The sequence below is a fragment of the Choloepus didactylus genome, chromosome 8 (genome assembly GCF_015220235.1).
Source record: "Choloepus didactylus isolate mChoDid1 chromosome 8, mChoDid1.pri, whole genome shotgun sequence".
Taxonomy (NCBI): Eukaryota; Metazoa; Chordata; class Mammalia; order Pilosa; family Megalonychidae; genus Choloepus; species Choloepus didactylus.
In genome coordinates, this window is record NC_051314.1 from 100,712,080 (window position 1) to 100,735,205 (window position 23,126).

The following is a 23,126-nucleotide window of genomic DNA, read 5'->3' on the forward strand; positions in this document are numbered from 1 at the left end:
TAGCCAGAAAAGCATCAAGACTCTGTCTTTTCTCCCTGCAGACCTGATTGCAATCTAATTTGAGGCTCTAAGATTCATTTCTTAAAGAGGTAAAAATGAGAAACTTCTTTTCAAGACCTCTTCTGTAATGCCTTTCTAAAATATGGTACTTACAAAGTTGCTAGTTGAAGAAGCAATATTTAAAAAAACAATCTGGAACAAAAATATGAAAATAAGAAATTCCCACAACAAGCTGCATGCTACCTATACAAAATTCACTCTAACAGCCCTACACAAACTTCTTACCTGCATAAGTTGCTGCTTCAATTTCTGTATTTCTGAAATGTTCAGCTCACTGAATAAGTCCGAGACCGGGTGCAGAGACTCTCCTTTCCTTAAGGTGGGAGTCCGATAGTCTCCGTTCAGCTTCACAAGAGGCCCATGGATATGCCCGTTCATTTTGTCATCGTTGTTTGGTTCACTCCCGTCCTCAGCAAACTTGATTCCATCCACTGAGATGCTGATGTGGTTATCATTGAGGGTGATGTACTGAGAGAGCTCCTTCCGCAGGTTGTTCTTTTGCTCCCTTTCATTTTTTAAGGTCTCCAGGGCTTCTTCCAGTTGGTGCTCAGCGATCTCCTTCAACCGGATCGCATCTTCCAGCTGGCTGTTCAGCAGCACTGTATCTTCCTCAAACCGTTTAATCTCATGCTTTAAGCCTTCGTATTCAACCTGAATCAGATAGGACAAAGAAGATTCATAAAACTAAAATTTGGGTCTTATAAAACTGCCGTTAGATACTCGAGTGGACCAAATCATAAAAAAAGATGGTAACATTAGTCTACAACATAAATCATAAAAAGCACACAGTATAGTCTTAAGGTAACACAGGATAATTTCTTTTGGGGAAAAATATGTATATATAATACATAAATTACAGAATACTGGAAATAACTTTTTTTCAGCTCATCTGTTGATTCAATGATATCAGTAAATAAAATTCAACTCTGTATTAGAGATGAAAAAGGTATCTATTATATTAGGATTTCTTTTATGGTCAAAAGGGGGCACTGTTTGCCTAATAAATCAGGAATATTTTTGTAACAATTTGTTCAGAATATTCACAGTCCAAGAGAAGATTTTTATATCACCATTATTTTGTTTTATTTCATTATTAACTAAATTTTTATACTCAGAGATAAATTAGTTAAATAATCACAGTAAGAATATAATAACAGAATCTCAAAAAATATGTTCAAGAATAAGATGAGAAAGCAAGGAAAATTTTTATGTGCTTTAGGATAGAGATTACAAGAAAACTTACAAATTATCTAATAACAAAGGATATGTGTGTGTGTGTGTGTGTGTGGATACATATATATAGCTATAAATGTAATATTCTTTTGAATTATAATCAAATAAGAGCCTGCTCAAACATAAAAACCCACAAGAGAAAGGGATCTCTCCTCTGAATTGACATGCCTCCCTATAGGGAGGGAGTTATAGGTATTATTTAAACAATAGTTATTTATCAAATAATTCATAAATAGTTAAAAGGTAAAGAAACTTCAGACAGGAAAAAATCAAATTCTTTGAACTGAGCAGATCACACTGGTGTCAGCTTTGCTGTGGAGAGAAACCTCAAACCAGGCTGGAGCAATCTAGTATGTCCATACAGCAAACTTGAGTACAGAGCAGAATGGAGACCGATTCTATCATTGAATGTACTATCTTCCCCCATATCTGTGGCATTTCTACAGAAAATGTTGCAATAATATTTCATTAATTAGAGAGTTTATGATAACTCCTGTAAATAAAGGCCAACAGCAGAAAAAGCAGCATTGCCCTAATTGGGAGAGAGAGACATGTGGCTCTACACTACACCCATTTGTCAGGGAATAAGCCAGAACACCATAAAGGGAAAGCGATTTCCATTTGGGCAGAAAATGATTTCAAAGTAATTCATCAGACACTTCAATGGAAATTTTATCAAATTACAACCAGAAAATAAAATTAAAGAGCTGTAGAAATTTTCCTATTTTTAAAAATAACTGCTGAATCAACTGTTTGTTTCCATGTTTCAATGACTGGTGGAGGTGAGCCGGTAAACCATAAACAGTAAGCAGCCAGACCGATAGAACAAATTACCACAGAAACAGCACTGGGATTAACGAACACTCACAGGATGCCTTGGCAGTCTTTCAAGAATGCCTAATTCTGGCCTTAATTAACCTCTTGAGCAATTAGTCTACACATGCAGTCATGGAAGGCTCTGCAGGGAGGCTGTTTGGTCCTCTTTGGCCTGAGCTGGAAGCAGTGAGGATTTTTACAATTTACATGAAACAGGAAGTAATGGCACTTTAAGTATTTCAAATAAACTTGTTTCAAGACCTCTATATTCCTCACCAGGGAGCAACAAACAAACAAAACCAAAAAACAGCACAGAAAAATCTTATTTTAACAAGTTTCTAAGAAACATGCTAAACAACAATAATAAAAGTAAACATTGCTCTAAGTTCAATTTGTTCCACCATGAGCTCCAATTTACCTCCAGTCAATTCAAGGCCCAGGATGCCTGGTACTGCCCGTACTCAGTGACTCAGGGCTTAAAAGGGAAGGAACGAGGGAAAAACACATGGGGATAACCTGGTAACACTTTTTTAAATGGTATGAAACCAGCCTCTACACTCCTCAGTAGACATCTTGTTCCCCTAACTCCAAAGCTGGGGGTAACTGGCAGTGATCAGAAATCAAATTTTAATGTGTCAATACAAAGATTTTTTTTTTTCTTTATTCTTCTGGATTTTTCCTTTCACACTTATATATCTATCCACATCAGTAATGGTTTTGGACATAGTTGTCTACTTGGGAGGGAAGTAGAAGTAGAATCGTATGTCTGAGTTGGCAAGAATTATGCCCTACAGTAAGCCCAGCACAGTGCTTACAGACCCCAGTTTTTAACTAGACATCATTAGATTAAATTTGTTACAATACATTTTACTTATTTCTGAAATAAATTAATACAAAACTCAAGTATAAACTAAAATTCTTCTTTTTACTCATTAAAGCTTTATACTGTAAAGTACACTATTTATAGGTGTGGTTTTCCCTTCCAAATTAACTGAAATAGGAGGGTTGGGAAATTTCATCACATAAATTTTGCAGGGAAAAAGATTCAGGAGTTATAGCAAAATTCAACAAACTCCTTCCTGAGATATAAAAGTAAGTTTTAATCCTAGTGGTCAAAAAATGCATATCCATCTGGAGTATAACTCAAAAGAAATTCTTAAACCTTACCTGATTCTGCTTTAATGTGGACACTAGTTTCTGCAACGTGATATTTTCTTCTTCTAGTTCAGTATAATCCTGAAGGAGTCGGGCCTCCCGGAATTTATATTCTCGGATTTCATCCTTCATCCGTATTCTCTGTAGCTCCACCATCTCATTATTCTGAAACCACAGAATAAACAAATTGATACAGAAATTTCTTATTCTAGATTTTATGAACTGTAGATAAAATCTTGGTAGTTAAAATAAAAATGATAAAAACACTTCATGGACTATAAATCACTACAAACTTTTATGAATGGCAATTTAGTGATATCTGTCAAAAATTTAAAAGCATATACACATGATCCAGCAATTCTACTTCTAAAGATTGTTCTTAAGGATATCTTAAAGATGTAAACAAAAAGGAAAACATATCCACGTATACTTACACAAAGAAATGGAAACAGTCTAAATGTTTGCTAGTAAAGGAAAGTTAAATGAATTTTCATACACCCCAATGAATGGAGAATTATAAAATTATTTTTTTAAATAAGAAAAATAAGAATGAGGCAGAGCTTTATGTATCAAAATGGAAAAATATCCATAATGTATTATTAAATTTAAAAAACAAGTTGATTAGTATGCATGTGAGGATCCCATTTGTGTTTCAAAGAAATCTAACAAGTATCAGCTGTATTTTAGTTCAAAATACATGTGTGTATATATACACATTTACACATGTAATATATTTGCAGTCATGGAAAGAAGGGTTATAAAAAGAAGTTTTTTTTTTAAATTCAAGATTCATTAGATTTGTTTCCTGTTCAAACAAGACAAATGTGAAGGAAAAGTACTGTAAAAACCAAAGACCATATTTTTTTCTTTTGTAATACTCGGATATCCATTTGGGAAAAAATGAATCGTGATGGCATTTGGCCCATAAGCCATAGTTTGCTGACCCTTGATGCACTATCATGTATATTGACAATGAATAAACTACTGCTATTTGCAACATGGATAAATCTTACTAACATAATGAGTAAAAGAAGTCAGGTGCGAAAGACTATATACTGTAGACCCCATATGTATAAAGCTCAAAAGCATGCAAAACTCATCTATGCTGACAGAAGTCAGAAAAATAGTTAACCTTTGGAGGTGGGGGAGGGGAAGTGACAATTAAAAGGATCACTCCTAAGATATTACCTGATTTCCATATGCTTTCAAAATGCCCCTTACCTTGCTTCACTTTCTGCAGATACTGACCTCAAATAACAGCCTTGGACTCTGGTTTTTACACTCACCACTGGCTAAACATGGTGATTGACTAGTTTTCTAAGTACAGCTCTCTCTTGGTTCTGCTTATGCTTACATAGAAACAGAATATTATAAGCCCATAATCTTTCATGTTAAAAAGGGAAACTATAAACTCCACACCCACTGATTCAGTTCTGGCTAATATAAAAAGTCTTTCTAAGTCAGAGACTGCTGCATCCAAATAGAAGCTGTAGGCTCAGAACTTGGGAGGATGAGGGGCTTCCCTCTGGTAGGAAGACAGACAGTCAAGAACTGCAGTCAGACAAGAACAAAGGCTCAGAATGCTTACAAGACATTTGACCCAGTGATAATATGAATATAAATTCTAACTTATGCAGGAAGAAGGTCCTTTTGGCATCTGATTTATACCTATTCTGTATCCTATCATCACAAAATCTCTCCAATTAGATTGTAAGGATTTCTCTGGAGATATCCAGACTTCCTATGTTTAATGTGATTTCCTGTAGAATACAATAATTAATCCTGAAGCTACACAAATTAATTGGCTGTCTTGGAAACTCACATTCGACCTACCTACTATGTGCAACATCACCTGCACATAAGGGGTTAGAATTCCTTCATCAGTCAGATAGCATCCAGACAGTCTGGCTTTTCTCTCTTTGGCTCTAATTATAATAAATTGATGACCCTAACAGAGTTATTTCTTCAACACCTTAATAATTCACCTAACCTACTCCATTAACTGACTTTAGCCTTCTCCCTCCTTGTTAAGCTTCACTCTTTTCAAAAGCTGGCCTCTGAAAGGGATTCTGCCCTACTATGGGTCACAACAACAATATAGAAGTGTTCTGAAATCTTAGTTTGGTAACTTCAAAAGAAACTTATCAATGGCTTCTATGACTTTCCTAAAAACTATGAAAAAAAAATGGGCTGCTTCTGCTTGTCTCTCTAAAGGAGATTAAGTATACATGACTGAATTTATGGAACATTAAATGTTGGTATACAATCTTGTCAGAATGAAGTTTTCCCAGCTCCAGAAAGCTAATGTGCAAGCATCCTTTACAAGCAACAGAACCCAACATCACAACAGACATATGGAACAACAAAAAAAGTTTCATTAATTCAGCAAAAATAAATGGAAAAGTTATCAAATGGCCAAAAACAAGTCGGGAAGCAATTTACCTATAATACCCACTCTCCATGCTGTGGAGTTGTCCATCTGCAAGTTTCAAATCTTCCAAATAAGCCACACCATCCAGCCTCTTTGACAACCTGGTGAAGCCTATGAACCTCTTCCCAGAATAACATTTGAAAGTGCATAAAATGAAAGCCAGGATTACAAAGGAAACTGATAACGTTAAAATTATTAAAATATTTTCAAATTATGATATAGTAACTGGGCTAGATTATTATAATAATGGCCCCCAATTAATCAGACTTTCCTGTAGCTACACCCTGTCTGGAGTCTCCTCTCTAAGTGACTGAAATGGCCTCTGACTTGATTTCATGGGACCTCTGAGCCTAGGCCTCAAGAGACCTTGCAGTGCACACTCTTAGAACACTGCTGTGATGTGAGAAGCCCAGGCTAGCCTGCGGGAGCCATGTGGTCCAGCCGACAGTGAGCACCAGGTCCAGGCATCTGAGCAGGACACCAGATGACTGCCCAATGGAGCCCAGTCCAAACTGCTGATCCTCAGAATCACAGGCTGTGGTTTTTAAGCCCCTGAATTTTGGGGTGATTCATGCACAATAATATATAACCTACAGCAATAAACATGCTTCCTTATTAACACAATATGTAATCAGATCTGGTGGCAGATCTAAGAAATGCCATAATTTCAAAGCAATCGTGATATTTCAAGATACCTGGAAGAAGTGATATATGATATAAAAATATCTGTACATTCTATTGGTCACAAAGTAACCCGTACTGCTCATACTACTGAGGTTTGTTGTCTACATTCAGATAGAAGAAAACACTAAATTTCAGCCAGAGTTTAGTGAAAATAAAGATGCAGTTATTTTTCCAATTCAAGTTTACAGGCTTCCTGAATTCTATTCACACACCTCCAGTCCATGGGTCCAGGTTGAAATTCTTCTACTCCTACTTGTCAATTAGGTGTCAGTTCAAATATCATCTCCTGCACACTGCCATCACCCTGTTTGATTGCTTTTTATGTCAGAATTTAGCATAGACCTCAGAAAATAACTTTTGAGTGAACAGCACTAATTTTACTTGAAATTAGTTACTCACTTACTTTTTACATTCATTACATTCCCCCTCTCATCTGAATATAATGGACCTTTTCTTTCCTGTTCATCCCTTTGTCCATAATACCAGGCACATTTTGGGTCCTTATAAACACAAAATAAATAATAAAACAGAAATACAAATGGCTAAAACCAAATAAAAAAAATATTATTACACAGATCATGGCTTTTGGTTTTGTGTTGTTTTAAAGGGGAGATGAAAAGGCGAAGAGCATATTTTGAACTGAAATATAAACAAGTCTCTGAAATAACTAAACTGGTTATAATAATTCTTTAACATATTATGAAGCTACTTTGAGGCAGAAATGTTACTTTATTCCTTGCTCTTTGGATGATAGTCAAAGGTGTGTGCCCAATAGGATGAAAAACAGAGTTTCCTTACTTTGACTCTAAAGCAAAATAAAAATATTCACTAAATTATTTTACAAAAACATGAAATCTTAATATAATATCATTTTTCTATCTCTTGAAAGATCTATTAACTGAATGAGATATATTTAGTTTTCCTTATTTAATACATATAATAATATGAGGAAGCCTAATAAATTGTACATTAGTCATTTATATAAAATTATAAAGAAAAATGTTGATAACAAGAGATTCTGTAAAATATGAATATATGCAATATAAAAAATGTAATTATCAGAAACCTGGCTCATATGCACTGGAAATTAACCATAAAATGTTTCACAGTAAAACAGTAAACGTCAAGACAAATTTAAGACCATGGCAAAGCTAATAAAGATCACTAAAGAAATAACTCATAAAATAGCTCGTGAAACTTCCTGATGCTAATTAAGGAAAAGAGAAGGTAAAAGAAGAGATTGAGCTGTGAGACTGGACAAGGTAAAAGACTCACTAGCAATAAAACATAAGGCCCAGAGAGGAAGAAAACTGGTCTTATTTAATTTGCTAGAAATCTTCATGTTTTGAATTGCTAAAGATTAAATTCTCTGGACAATATTCTTGGTTTCCATAGGACATTTAAAAGATTGACACTGTTGTTTTTACACCACTCATCATCGATTGATCTCCTACAATGTTTTTCTTCCTGGGATAAGATGGTGATGAACTCTATTAAAAACTCCAATCAAGAACAAAGAGAGTGAGAATAATAAAGCAGGAAAAAAAGAGGAAAAGTTGACACAACCTGGGAATGCTTTAGCCTTTTACCTCCGGAGACCTGGGCTCTATTTCTCCTCAGGAGAGAAAAGATTAACTCGCAATGTTTGGAGTAGACATTACTCATATGCATTGCACCTCAGTATAGTGGCTTTCTTTAAGTTTTATTTTAATTAATACTATAAGGATTTCTTTATGTAGTAATAAAACCCCTCCACTATTGGCAAGAAACACATGGCATATGAACATGAACACTTGTTATCACAAAGGGAGTAATGTACTAAAAATAACAGTCTTCTAATTATATAGCTCTTTGTTTTTTATAAATTAATTATATTCACTCTCATATGAGAGCCAAATAATAGCCTTGTGAGGTAGGTGACTGTTCCAGTTTGCTAATGCTGCTGGAATGCAAAACACCAGAAATGGATTGGCTTTTATAAAAAGGGGTTTATTTGGTTACAAAGTTACAGTCTTAAGGCCATAAAGTGTCCAAGGTAACGCATCAACAATTGGGTACCTTCACTGGAGGATGGCCAATTGCATCCGGAAAACCTCTGTTAGCTGGGAAGGCACGTGGCTGGCATCTGCTCCAAGTTCTGGTTTCAAAGTGACTTTCTCCCAGAACATTCCTCTCTAGGAATGTCTCTAGCTTCTCTCCAAAATGTCACTCTCAGTTGCTCTTGGGGCGTTTGTCCACTCTTAGCTTCTCCGGAGCAAAAGTCTGCTTTCAACGGCCGTCTTTAAACTGTCTCTTACCTGCAGTAAGCATCTGGACCTGTGTGTCTTTTTCTAAAGTATTCTAGTAATCCAGTAAGGACCCACTCTGAATGAGTGGGGCAACAGTCCCATGGAAATTATCCAATCAAACGTTTCACTCACAGTTGACTGAGTCACATCTCCATGGAAACAATCAAAGAATTCCAATCTAATCAACACTAACGTGTCTGCCCCTACAAGAATTCATTAAAGAATATGGCATTTTCTGGGGGACATAATATATACAAACCAGCACAGTGACTTACCCTTTAGTTTTCTCATCTGTAAAACGGGGATGGTAACAGCTTAGATGGTAATGGAGAGGATTTCATCACATGAAATGAGGAAATAACACGGGAAAGCTATGCTAGACATACAGATAACTTACCATAATACAATGGAACAAGTGCTGTTACAGAGGGCTGAGTAATTATTCTTGGGTGAGTCAAGGAAAGCGTTGTAAGGAGCTACAATTGAGTGAACCTTGAAGGACAAGAACGGGTAAGTGGGTTTATGAAGTGAAGGACAGACTTTCCAGCCTAAGGTAAACCTCAGAAAAAAAGCAGAGACACATTTGTGTTGAGAGCAGCGGTAAAATACCCAATAGTTTTTCCTTAGGATGCTAATAAAGCCAGGGCAATGACAGAGAGAGAAAAAAGAAAAAAAATCACAAAAATCTAGAAGACAGCTAATTATTTTCAGCATATTTCTAAGTTTGGCATTACTTCATAAAATAAAATGCTGAATGACAGTCTGGTGTTGTTAACCTATGAGAGAGTGGGGAGGAACCAAAATATTTTCTGTGCTTGGAACCTCTGAAGTTCTTAACTAGGCCGTGGTTCATGACATGGTGCCATTTGGTGTGGCTGGAGCAGAGTAAATTGAGACAGGTTTTGTAGGAAATTCTGTTAAATCAAGGAATTTGGGGAGCCATTCAAGGCTTTTAAGCAAAGCAGCCACAGGATCAGATCTATGTTTTGACAGTAACTCTGTTGAGAATACGGAAGGTAAACTAGGCAGAAGGTCAAAAAGAACAAGTGAAGCAACTGCTTGGAGGCCAAAGTGCAAAAAGACAAAGAGGAAAGTTGAGGAGGGGACAGATGAAGAAACATCTCAAAGTTAGAATGAACAGGATTTCATCACTGGCTGACGTGATAACAAGTAGGGTGGTGGTGGTGGTAGGGGGGTTGGAGTAAAGAACAATGGCTTGATAAGAATTAAAGTGTCTAAATAGAGTTGTAAGAAGAAAAGAAAATTCATAACAATGTTAATGCATGAGTTAATGATGTGTCCTACAAATAATTATAGGCAGTATTAATCTGGATAGTTAGACCAGGAATTTCTGGATCTGTGAGGGGAGTAAAGGAAGATGGTTGCTTTGGGGCAGGTGGAGCAAGCTAGAGAAGAGAAGAATGCAGCTTGCCTTACAGGCTCTCACTTCTCTCCCAGGGAGTTCTGGCAGGTCAACACCATAATATATCTTTTCATTCAAAACAAGAAAATGAAAACAGCCCAAAACCAAACTTCTCTTGTTGGAGAGAGAAAAGGAAATCATTTTCCCTCTCCCCTCACAGGAGTTCTTTGCTCTGGCACCTTCAGTAGTTAAGGAACGTGTATGGGGTGAGCAGGGTGAGCATGGGGGTGGGAAAGCAGAGAAGGAAAGGGCCTATCCACTTTAAGCCAAGCAAGCCCATGGACACTATTGCCTGACCAGCCCAGCCCCTGCCCGCCCCTACTCTTAATACCTTAGGACAAGCACATACTTTTATTTGGGGATTCCAGAAGCTCAAGGCTCTGAGTCACGTTTTTGCAAGGAAAGCAGAATGATGGGACCACTGGATGACAGACGCATGGGACAGGCCCTGATTACATTGCTCCTCAACCTCCTCAACTCCGATGATCTGCTCCTCTACCCCACCTCAGACCCTCACTCCTGTACTCAGTCATGTCATCACCACTAACGGCACCTCCTATCCCTCCAAATCATCTCCAGTTTTCCCAATCCAGCCATGATGGTGCTTTCCCTCTCTGCCTGCCTGCCTGTCTGTCTGTCTGTCTCTCTCTCTCTCTCTGTGTTACAGTGTATATTCATCCCATTTAAAAAGGACTCCAGTAAAAGGATTTAACATCCATGCTGAATGAGGTGGGTCACACCTTAACCAAAGTAACCTTGTCAAAGTTCCTACTTATAGTGGGTTTACACCATAGGAATGGAATAGATTTAAGAACATGTCTCTCTCTGGAGTACACACAGTTTCAAATCACCACAGGATGAGACACGATGAACAGGACCTGATTGGCAATGAGTGAGTTACAAAGTTATAATGAATCCAAGATTCTGTAGTTTCCCCTTTGAGATATATGCAAATCTTACTCTGAAGAAGGTGGAAAGATGAAGAGTTAACTATCTGAGATTAAATTTGAGGCATTACAGCTTCTGTCCCAGGGGACATATGCCTCCATTAGAAGCCTTGAACCAACCCATTTCACAACGGATTCACATTTCAAAGCATCATTTCAAATATTTATCACAAGCAAAATCTTGACAGCAACATAAAATCTGCCCTTTTAAACAACTGAAGTAAATGACACAAAATAAATGTTTTTTTTCTTTTATTGTATAAAAGGACATTGAAAAAAGACAGACATTATTCTGAGGAATAAAATAATAAAACATTTACATTGCATCTTAGCTGGGTGGAACACATTTTACAGGAAAGCTGTGTGTGTGTGTGTGTGTGTGTGTGTGTGTGTGTGTGTGTTTTGTATCAGCTTTACTGAGAAAATTCCATACCATACAATTCACCCTTTTAAAGTATACAAGCCAATGGTTTTTTTTCGTTTTGTTTTCTTTTGTTTTTTATTAAATTCAGTTTTACTGAAATACATTCACACACCATACAATCATCCATGGTGTACAATCCACTGTCCACAGTATGATAACATAGTTATGCGTTCATCACCACAATCTATCTCTGAACATTTTCCTTACATCAGAAAGAACCAGAACAAGAATAAAAAATAAAAGTGAAAAAAGAACACCCCAATCATCCCCCCCATCCCACCCCATTTGTCCTTTAGTTTTTATCCCCATTTTTCTACTCATCCATACACTAGATAAAGGGGGTGTGATCCACAAGGTCTTCACAATCACACGGTCACCCCTTGTAATCTACATTATTATATAATTGTCTTCAGGAGTCCAGACTGCTGGGTTGGAGTTTGGTAGTTTCAGGTATTTACTTCTAGCTATTCCAATACATTAAAACCTAAGAGGTGTTATCTATATAGTGCATAAGAATGTCCACCAGAGTGACCTCTCGACTCCATTTGAAATCTCTCAGCCACTGAAACTATTTCGTCTCATTTTGCACCCCCCTTTTGGTCAAGAAGATACTCTCGGTCCCACGATGCCAGGTCCACGTTCATCCCCGGGAGTCATATTCTGCATTGCCAGGGAGATTTACAACCCTGGGAGTCAGGTCCCATGTAGAGGGGAGGGCAGCGAGTTCACCTGTCGAGATGGCTCAGTTAGAGAGAGAGAAGGCCACATCTGAGCAACAAAGAGGTACTCAGGGGGAGACTCTTAGGCACAATTACATGCAAGTTTACACTCTCTTGCGGTAACGAGCTTCATAAGGGCAAGTTCCATGATCGAGGGCTCAGCACATCAAACCGCCAGTCCCAATGTTTGTGACAACATCAACACCAGTCCAGGTGAGGATGTCCAACACATCCGCACCTTCCCCCAGATCCTTGGGGCTGGGGAGGGGGAGGCTGTAAATATGTTTTTTATTATCTGCCCAAATTACTCTGGGATGTGTCACTATTTCACTCCAGCCTATACTAACCTACTGTATCTCACTTCCTATTCAAAGTTCCATGCAATTGTGGTGTTTGAACAAATCGACTGTAGAGTTGTACCATTTAGAAAATTTAGATCCTGTACCAAACAGATATCTCTTCCCTTGGTCTCATATGGAAGTTGAAGTTTTAAAACACAATCAGTTTCAACCTTTACCCTTTGGCCTGGCTTGCCCTGGTCTTAACCAGACCTGCTTCATTCATATCACTAATTGAAGTCTGGGCTCTTTTTCAGCTTTTTTTTTTTTTTTTTTTTTGACAGTGGCTGTATGCACTAATACTGACATTCATATCTGCCGAGCTCTAGCTCTGAGTTTCAGGTGTCTCAGAGATATGCATTGTTCCAGAGACCAATCACGTTATACGCTAGGGGATCAGCATCTCAAAGTTTAGAGATAGGCATTACAATTTAGGGATAGAGTTAACTGCTGTAAGAGCTTACAATCTAGGGACTATTACAATTATTATGTCCACGTTAAGCCAATGGTTTTTAATATACTAACAGAGTTGTGACCATTAGTACAATTAATTTTAGAACATTTTTATCACCCCCTAAATCATTCCCATATTCATTCGCAGTCACTCCCCATTCTTCCCACAAGCCCCCCATTCCCAGACAACCACTAATCTACTCTTTGTATAGAAGTGTGTATTCTGAACATTTCATAAGAATGGAATTATATAATATGTGGTCTTCTGCGATCGTGTGTAAGATTTGAACAGTATGGTTACTGTGACAAAATGTATTTATTTTCAAAGTCTATCCACTTTATTGTACCCCAAAATGTATACTTTATGCTGTATCAGCAAAGTACTGCATTGTGCTGGCATTTATCCAGCATAAAGTAGATCCAGTATTTGTGATACTATGTTTTACAAGGTGGCATGATCATTTAAAGTTTATTCAATGAGCTGCAAGTTATTTTTTATTAATAAAATGTGACTTTGTGACCTAGGTATTGTAATGTAAGAACTAATTTGTTTTGGAATGAGCGTTTGCAAATATAAAATACCATAATCTTTCCTCTTTTCTATATTCAACTTTGACATCAGGAAACCCTCTATCATTTCCCAAAATAATCTGGTTACTGCTTTTTTATTTGCTTGATTTTTTCTCTCTCATTTTTAATTTAGGATGTAAAACACCATGGTGAATGAATGAAGATACAATCATTTTTTAATCCTATAGTATAATAGTTTTCTTATCATTATGAATATATATGCTGCCTCGATTACACCATTACTGCAGTAAAATAATCCATTAATTAGAAAAGGGAAATTAGGTATCCACTAAAAAGATCTGACATCTAGACTGTACAATAAAGGTGAAGGTTGGGTTCACAACTATTCCAAAAATAGTTCAATCTTTAGCAAATCGTTTCACCTCAGCTTCACAGACTTTATTGTGACCTTTCTTCAAAGAATGATCATCTAACCCAAGAGTTAGCAGAAACAATCTAAAAATCGATTATAGTAATTTTAGTTCTCATCACCATGGAAACATGCTATATATAGATTTTATTATGGGAAGAGATGCTGCAAAAGAGAAAGGAGTGAACAAAAATAGAGGTAATGTTATACATTAAAGTGATTCTTTAAATGGAATTAAAAATTGAAATGAATAAAGAAAAAAACAGGTGGGATAAGAAAGGGGAAGGGATTGAAGATAACAAAACACAAGATGAATGCACCAGGAAGAAACGGTTGAGCATAAAAGGAGTATTAATATAATTTGATTTGAAATGTCCAAGTTAATTCCTTAAGGGACTGAAGATTACTAGCGACACTATTATTGTTATTCTCTAGGTATGTGTGTGTGGTAGGGACTGACTAGAAAGATTTAGGTCCTCTAATCCAGACACTCTCTGAAGCTTTAACAGGTATCTGGCTCATCTGACTTAATGTGCTGTTTATTTATATAAAATACCTTCATCCAGAAAACAAAGTTCAGCCCAAATACTGTTATTAAAGGAGAAAGCTAATATAATATAATAGCAAAAATAGCTACCAAAAGTCTTCAATATATGGAATAGTAACAATAACAGCTTTGGAAAGGCAAATGTTTCATAAGAAGGCGAGAGGTAGGTAAAAGCAGCTCTGTCCTCAACAAAATACTAGCAAACAAAATCCAACAGCATATTAAAAGAATTATATACCATGATCAAGTGATATTTATTCCTGGTATCAAGGGTAGTTCAACACAAGAAAATTAATGTAATACACCACATTAACAGAATACACAGAAAAATAAAACCACATGATCATCTCAGTTAATGCAGAAAAGGCATTTGACAAAACCTAGCACCTTCCTTGATAAAAACACTTAGAACATTAGAAATACAAAGAAAGTTCCTCAACATGATAAAGGACATATATGAAAAGCCCCCAGCTAACCTACTTAATGATGAAAGACTGAAAGCTTTCCCTCTAAGATCAGGAAAAGACAAGGATGCCCAATGTCCCCACTGTTATTCAACATTGCACTGGAAATTCTCACCAGAGCAATTAGGCATTAAAAATAAATAAATAAATAAAAGGCATCCAAATTGGAAAGGAAGAAGTAAAATTTTCCCTATTTGCATATGACAACATGATACAGACAATGTTGAAAAATCTACAACAAAGCTCCTAGAGCTAATAAATTAATTCAGCAAAGTGGCAGGGTACAAGATCAATACCCCAAAATCAGTAGTGTTTCCATATATACACAAGCAATGAACAATCTGAAGAAGAAATTTTTAAAAAACATTCCATTCACAAGAGCAACTAAAAGAGTCAAGTATCTAGGAATAAATCTAAGGATATAAAGAACTTGTACACAGAAAACTACAAAACATTACCAAAACAAACACATTATCAAAGAAGATCTAAGTAAATGGAAAGACATTCTATTTTCATGAATTACAAGACTAAATATTGTTACGATGTCAACCCTACCCAAAGCAACATAAGATTCCACACAATCCCAATCAAAATTCCAACAACCTTTTTTGGAGAATGAAAAAGCCAACCATCAAATTTATTTATATGGAGGGGTAAAGGCCTGAAATAGACAAAGCCATCTTGAAAAAAGAATGAAGTTGGAAGACTCAACTTCCTGATCTTAAAACTTACTATAGGGTGTGCAGGCAGAGTGACATGGATGAGTATATGCTCTGTAAAGACTCAAAAGCTCTGCCTTCTTAGGCCTCTGCTCTGTCTCCACAACTGTTGGCATGACTCAGTTCCAGGAGTTGGTATCATTTGAAGATGTGGCTGTGGACTTCACCCAGGAGGAGTGGAATCAACTGGATCCTACTCAGAGGACCCTGTACAGAGATGTGATGCTAGAGATCTATAGCCATCTGGTCTCTCTGGGGTATCGTGTTACCAAACCAGATGTAATTGCCTCATTGGAGAAAGGAGGACTTTGGATAACAGAGAGAGAAATCCCGACTTCAAGTTGTATAGAAGTCTGTCGAGTTGATGACCAGCTGGAGAGGCACCAGAAAAACCCAAGCAGACACTTAAGGCAAGCTATGTCCATTAACAAGAAGACTGTGACTAAGGAGAGAGGTCATGAATGTAATGGATTTGTAAACTCACTTCCAGAGCACATGGGTGATTTCTTCTGTACAAACACCCTATATATATAAGTCATATGGGAAAAGTTTTAAAGATAGTTTAGGCTTATTCAGTCATAACAGAAGCTTTGCACCACAGAAATGTTATGAATGTAATGGATGTGAGAAATTTTTAATTCATGGCAGGCCTGAGAAGAATAATGGAATGAAACCCCATGACCATAATGAGTATGGGAGAAGCCTTAATCGTAACTCATCCTTTGTTCAGCCTAATATAACTCAGCCTAGAGAGAAACCCTATCAATGTGCCGAGTACAGAAAAACCCTCAGTAAGAATTCACTCCTTATTGTTCATCAGATCACTCATAGAGGAAAGAAACCCTATGAATGTACAGAATGTGGAAAAGCCTTCAACAAGAAGGTACACCTCAGTGTGCATGAGAAAACACACACAGGAGAGAAACCCTTTGAATGTAATGAATGTGACAAATCCTTCAGACAGAAATCCTCACTGCATGTACATCAGAGAACTCATACAGGAGAGAAACCGTATGGATGCAATGAATGTGGCAAAGCCTACCGAGGAAAGGCAAAGCTCATCATACATCAGAGAACTCACACAGGAGAGAAACCCTATGAATGTCCTGAATGTGGGAAAACCTTCAATCAAAAGGGACACCTCAGTATACATCAGGAAACGCACACAGGAGAGAAATCCTATGAATGTAATGACTGTAGCAAATCCTTCAGAGAGAAATCGACACTGCGTAGACATCAAAGAACTCATACAGGAGGGAAACCTTATGTGTGTTCAGACTGTGGAAGAGCCTTCACCCTTAAGTTGAGTCTCAGTGCTCATCATAGAATTCATACAGGAGAAAAAACCGATGGATGTACTGCGTGTGGTAAAGTCTTCTCCCGAAAGTCATATCTCATGTTACATCAGAGAGCTCATACAGGAGAAAAATGTGAGAAATCCTATGAATGCAATGAATGCGAGAAAGCTTTCATTCAGAAATCATATCTCATTATTCATCAGAGAGTTCACACTGGGGAGAAACCCTATGAATGTAATGTATGTGAGAAAGCTTTCTCCCAGAAATCATATCTCATTATACATCAAAGAATTCATACAGGAGAGAAACCCTATAAATGTAGTAAGTGTAGTAGAGCCTTCAGAGAGAAGTCAAAACTCACTGTACATCAGAGAACTCATGTAGAAGAGCCAACCTATGACTGTCCTGAATATGAGAAAAACCTTCCAGAAGTTAAATCACCTGCTGGATTAAAGAACTCAGAGAGAAGAGAAACCTTATGAACTGACAATGAAAAATCCTTCATAGAAAAGCCTAAGCATTTACAGTACATCAGAAATCTCAGAAACCCTGATAATTTAATTACTTCATTAATTTACTCATTTAGAAATACATGAGTATCTTCCAGGAGCTGCGGCACCACACTGAGTAAGACAGAAAAAGGTGAGGTGGGGATCATGCTTTAGTTAGGATGGTTGGGGAGCCTCTCATTTGAGCTGAGAACTGAAAAATAAAGTGCCAGTCATAGTAAGGGGAAGAGCATTCCAGGCAGAAGGAATTCCAAAGTCCTGAAGCAAAAAACTTTGCAATTGTTATTGCTATTGTAGGTGTATATTGAGTGGTCATTTTACATAGGAGAGGTCGTTAAAGACTGAAATCTTTTGAAGTCTTGAGTATATAAGATCCTTCAATTTGAAATCAAACCTCATTGTTAATCTGGGAAACCCTATTTAATTAATTTCAATAAGCATAGTCCCATGGAAATGATATAAGGGAAGTAAATTTCCATATTTAGTAGTAAACTCAAAAAATTAATAAAATCCATTGTTAAGAAAAAAAAAACTTACTATAGAAAAGACTTACAAATACCAAATATATATTTAAAAAAAGTCAAAAAAAAAATAAAACTTACTATAGAGCCACAGTAATCAAAACAGTATGGTAGTGGCACAAAGACAGACACACAGGCCAATGGAAATGAATTGAGAGTTCAGAAATCAGCCTTTGCACTTACGGCCAATTGATTGACAAGGGGGCAAAGACCACTCAATTGGGAAAGAAGAGTCTCTTCAACAAATGATGCTGGGAAAACTGGATCTGCATTTCCAAAAAAAAAAAAACAAAAAACAAAAAGAAAAGAAAAAAAAGAAAAAGAAGAAAGACCCCTATTTCACACCTTATACAAAAATCAATTAAAAATGGATCAAAGACCTAAATGTAAGAACCAGAACTATCAAACTCGTAGAAGAAAATATAGGAAAGCATCTTCAGGACCTTGTGTTAGACAATGGTTTTTCAGACTTTACACCCAAAGCATAAGCAACAAAAGAAAAACATAGATAAATGGGACCTCATCAAAATTTAAAACTTTTGTGTATCAAAGAACTTTATCATGAAAGTAAAATGATAGCCTACACAATGGGAGAAAATATTTGGAAACCACATATTCTTTAAAGGTTTAATATCCAGAATACATAAATTCTTCAACTTAACAACCCAATTTGAAAATGGGCAAAAGACTTGGATAGACATCTCTCCAAAGAGGATACACAAACGACCAGAAAGCAGAAGAAAAGATGCTCAACATCATTAGCCATCAAGGAAATGCAAATCAAAGCCACAATGAGAACCATTTTACATCCATTAGAAAGATTGCTATATAAAAAACAGAAAATTGTAAGCATTGGAGAGGATGCTGAGAAATAGGAATACTCATTCATTGCTGGTGGAAATGTAACATGGTGCAGCCACTGTGGAAGATAGTTGGGTGTAGAAAGTTAAGTATAGAATTACCATACGTCCTGGCAATCTCACTATATACCTAAAAGAAATGAAAGCAGGGACTCAAAACATATATTTGCATACCGATGCTCACAGTGGCTGTGCCGGTTTGAATGTATTGTGTCCCCCAAATGCCATTATCTTTGTGGTCTTGTGGGACAGACGTTTTGGTGCTGGTTAGATTTGCTTGGAATGTGCCCCACCCAGCTGTGGATGGTGACTTCAGTGGGATACTCCTATAGAGGTGTGACCCCACCCATTCAGGGTGGGCCTTGATCAGTGGAGCCATATAAAACATGCTGACTCAAAGAGACTGAAAGGAGTGCAGCTGTGAGTGACGTTTTGAAGAAGAGCAAGCTTGCTAGAGAGGAATGTCCTGGGAGAAAGCCATTTTGAAACCAGAACTTTGGAGCAGACGCCAGCCACGTGCCTTCCCAGCTAACAGAGGTTTTCCGGACGCCATTTGCCATCCTCCAGTGAAGGTACCTGATTACTGATGTGTTACCTTGGACACTTTATGGCCTTAAGACTGTAACTGTATAGCCAAATAAACCCCCTTTTTATAAAAGCCAGTCCATCTCTGGTGTTTTGCATTCTGCAGCATTAGCAAACTAGAACAGATTTTGGTACCAGAGAAGTGGGGTGCTTTTGCTGCTGAGTTTGCAAACACCAAACATGTTGGAACGGCTTTTTAAATGGATAAGGGGGAGTTTCTGGAAGAGTTGTGAGGAGCTTGATAGAAAAGGCCAAAACTGCTTTAAAGAGACTGTTTGTGGAAATATGGACTCTAAAGATACTTCGGATGAGGCCTTGAACAGAGATGATCAATGTGTTGTTGTGAACTGGAAGAAAGGCGATCCTTGTTTTAAAGTGGCAGAGAATTTGGCAAAATTGAGTCCTGGTGTCAGATGGAAGGAAGAATCTGGAAGCAACAACCTGGAATACTTAGCTGAGGAGATCTCCAGACTACGTGTGGAGGACGTATACTGGCTTCTCCTTGCAGCTTATAGTAAAATGCGAGCAGAGAGAGATAAACTTAGAACTGAACTCTTGGGTTCAAAGAAACCAGAAGCTGATGGCTTGGAAAATTACAGGCTTCCAGGGAGTGGAATCCCAGAAGCTACAGCCCAATGTGAGGATGTAACCAAACATGGAACTCAGCCGCCATTTCAGTACAAGCCAAGATTGGAGATGGAATTATCCAGAAAGGATTTGTGGAAAGTCCTATTGTCTGATGGCTTTGACCCCTGTATGCTTCATGCAAAGCCAACAGAATTTTTGCGAGATCTTTATAGACAGAGCCATTGCCAGTCTGGACTGGAGGAGACAGACAAGGAAAAAATTAAAGGAAAAATCTCTTCAAAGACAGAGCCATGGAGGTTGAGGTCTGGAGTCAAGAGGTCTCGGGCTGGGAGAGTGGAGCAGCCCACACACATGGAAAGGGTGAGTTTGCCCTGGAGGTCGAGGGCGGGCATTCCACCTCGATGCTCTGGAAGAGTTTTGCCACCTCAAGTCCCAAAGAGGTTGGAGCACATTCCCAGGGAATTGGGGAGAGCCTGGCTGCCACCACACTGTTCTGAAGGGGTTGAGCGTGTGCCCCGGAGATGGAAGGGAATCCGGGAGCTGCCCCGATGTTTGAGGAGGGTGGGGCCGAGAAGGTGGTCTCCCCAATGTGTGGGTATGTTGGAGCACTCACCTAAGCATTTGGAGAGGAAAGGGCTGCCAAAAAGGCCCTTAGGAAGGGTTAGGCTTCCACTCTCTCAAGCCCCAAGGATGCAACATCGTTCTGTAAATGACTCTCAGACTTTGAAATCTAATGGAGTTTGTCCTGCAGGTTTTAGGAACTGTTTTGGTCCTGTTAACCCTGTTTTCCTTACTCTTTCTCCTTATGGCAATGGAAATGTTCATCCTATGAATGTCCCTCCTTTGTATATTGGAAGCATATAACTTGTTCTAAGTTCACAGATCCAAAGATAAGGGAGAATTGTGCCTTAGGACCCACCACGCCTAAATTGATTTTGATGGGATTTTGTACTTAACTTTTGTTACTGAAATGGTTTAAGTTTTTGTGATATTGTGATGAAATGAATGTATTTTGTATTTGGAAAGATAATGTCATTTTGGGGTCCAGGGGGTGGAATGTGCCGGTTTGAATGTATTGTGTCCCCCAAATGCCATTATCTTTGTGGTCTTGTGGGACAGACGTTTTGGTGCTGGTTAGATTTGCTTGGAATGTGCCCCACCCAGCTGTGGATGGTGACTTCAGTGGGATACTCCTATAGAGGTGTGACCCCACCCATTCAGGGTGGGCCTTGATCAGTGGAGCCATATAAAACATGCTGACTCAAAGAGACTGAAAGGAGTGCAGCTGTGAGTGACGTTTTGAAGAAGAGCAAGCTTGCTAGAGAGGAATGTCCTGGGAGAAAGCCATTTTGAAACCAGAACTTTGGAGCAGACGCCAGCCACGTGCCTTCCCAGCTAACAGAGGTTTTCCGGACGCCATTTGCCATCCTCCAGTGAAGGTACCTGATTACTGATGTGTTACCTTGGACACTTTATGGCCTTAAGACTGTAACTGTATAGCCAAATAAACCCCCTTTTTATAAAAGCCAGTCCATCTCTGGTGTTTTGCATTCTGCAGCATTAGCAAACTAGAACAGTGGCATTATTCACAATTGCCAAAAGATGGAAGCAACCCTTGAGAATCAACCGATGAAGAGATAAATAAAATGTGATAAATACATACAATGGAATCTTATTCAGCCATAAAAAGGAATGAAATTCTGATACACGTGACTACACGGATGAACCTTGAAGGCATCATGTTGAGTGAAATACGCGATTTACAAAAGGAAAAATATTAAATGATCTCACTGATATGAAATGATTAGAAGAAGCAAACTCATAGAGTCTGAATCTAGACCATAGGTTACTAGCGGATGGGGTGAGGACAGGCAATGGGAAGTTAGGCTTAAAATGTACAGGGTTCCTGTTTGGAACAATGAAAATGTTTTTGTAATTGGATGGTGATGATTGCAACACAACATTGTGAACATAATTAACAGCAATGAAATATATGTGAATGTGATTAAAAGGGGAAATGTTAGGTTGTATGTACGGTAATAGGCAAATAATTTTTTAAAAATCCATGGAACTATACTACACAAACCATGGACTATAGTTAATGGTACAATTATAAAAATGTGCTGTCAGCAAATATAACAAATGTTCTACACCAATGCAAGGTTTTAATAATAGGTTAGTATATGGGAATCCTGTACTTTATGCATGATTGTTTTAAAAACCTACAACTTCTCTAATAAAAAAATAAAAATAAAAAAATCAACAACAACAAAAAAAACCCCAACTGTGGACTTGGACCTGGCTTCAAATACTAACCTACTCAAAAAAACTTCTTGGACTGCCAGTTTACTTATCTCTAAAAGAAGAAATACTAGCTTTTCTACTCAACTCCAGAGTTGTCTGAAAAAAATGAGAAGGTATGCCTGAATGCAATTTATAAACAGCAATGAGCTATTTTACATCTTTATTAAGAGGTAGTTTTACAAAAGGCAGTTAAAAGTTTTTGTAATGTTGGACATCCTTTAGAATATCCTTTAATATCACATTTGAAAATTCTCTGAAAAAGCATTCAACATACAGATTTGATTCTAATTCATCATATGCATTTATGATGAGGAGATATTTATTCCAGACCAAGACATTATAAAAATAAACAAAGTGAGTAAATATTTCACTCCCATCTTTCTCTCATCAGCCCAGTTTCCAACCCCAACCCCAAATGGAAATCACTGTTCTTAATATTTTACGTATCTTTCCAGGCTTCCTTTATATCTTGTCTATTTTCAAACTTTATAAAGCCAACTTATTTCCACATGAAAACAAACATGGCTAATATAATTTTATAACGGACTAATCACCACACAGGCATTACATGCACACACACATAAATGTATCATTTACTAGAATATGTAACTCATGTGACATTCTTCAATTACCAGCCCAAATTTTAATTAATTTTTTATTTCAATAAGCACAAAACTTTTACAATGTGCCAAGACTATTCTAAGCACATAAATATAAATATAAAACTCTTTTAAGGTTTTACCCACATAACAACACTAAGAGTTGGATACTATTATTAACCCCATTTTATAGATAAGCTAGCTGAGGCATGGGTAGGTTA

The 23,126-nt window shown here is 37.5% G+C and overlaps 1 protein-coding gene across 5 annotated transcripts in view; it reads right to left on the minus strand.

The window, feature by feature from the left end:
• The window catches only part of BICD1 (BICD cargo adaptor 1), a 311,166-nt gene that overhangs the window by 65,199 nt on the left and 222,841 nt on the right, over positions 1-23,126 (minus strand). For all 5 annotated transcript variants that reach the window (XM_037846188.1, XM_037846190.1, XM_037846189.1 and 2 more), the window contains exons 3-4: positions 3,277-3,429; positions 286-711 (exon numbers count right to left, since the gene is read on the minus strand). In XM_037846188.1, the coding sequence (XP_037702116.1) occupies positions 286-711; positions 3,277-3,429 (579 nt within the window). The remainder of the gene's footprint in view (positions 1-285; positions 712-3,276; positions 3,430-23,126) is intronic.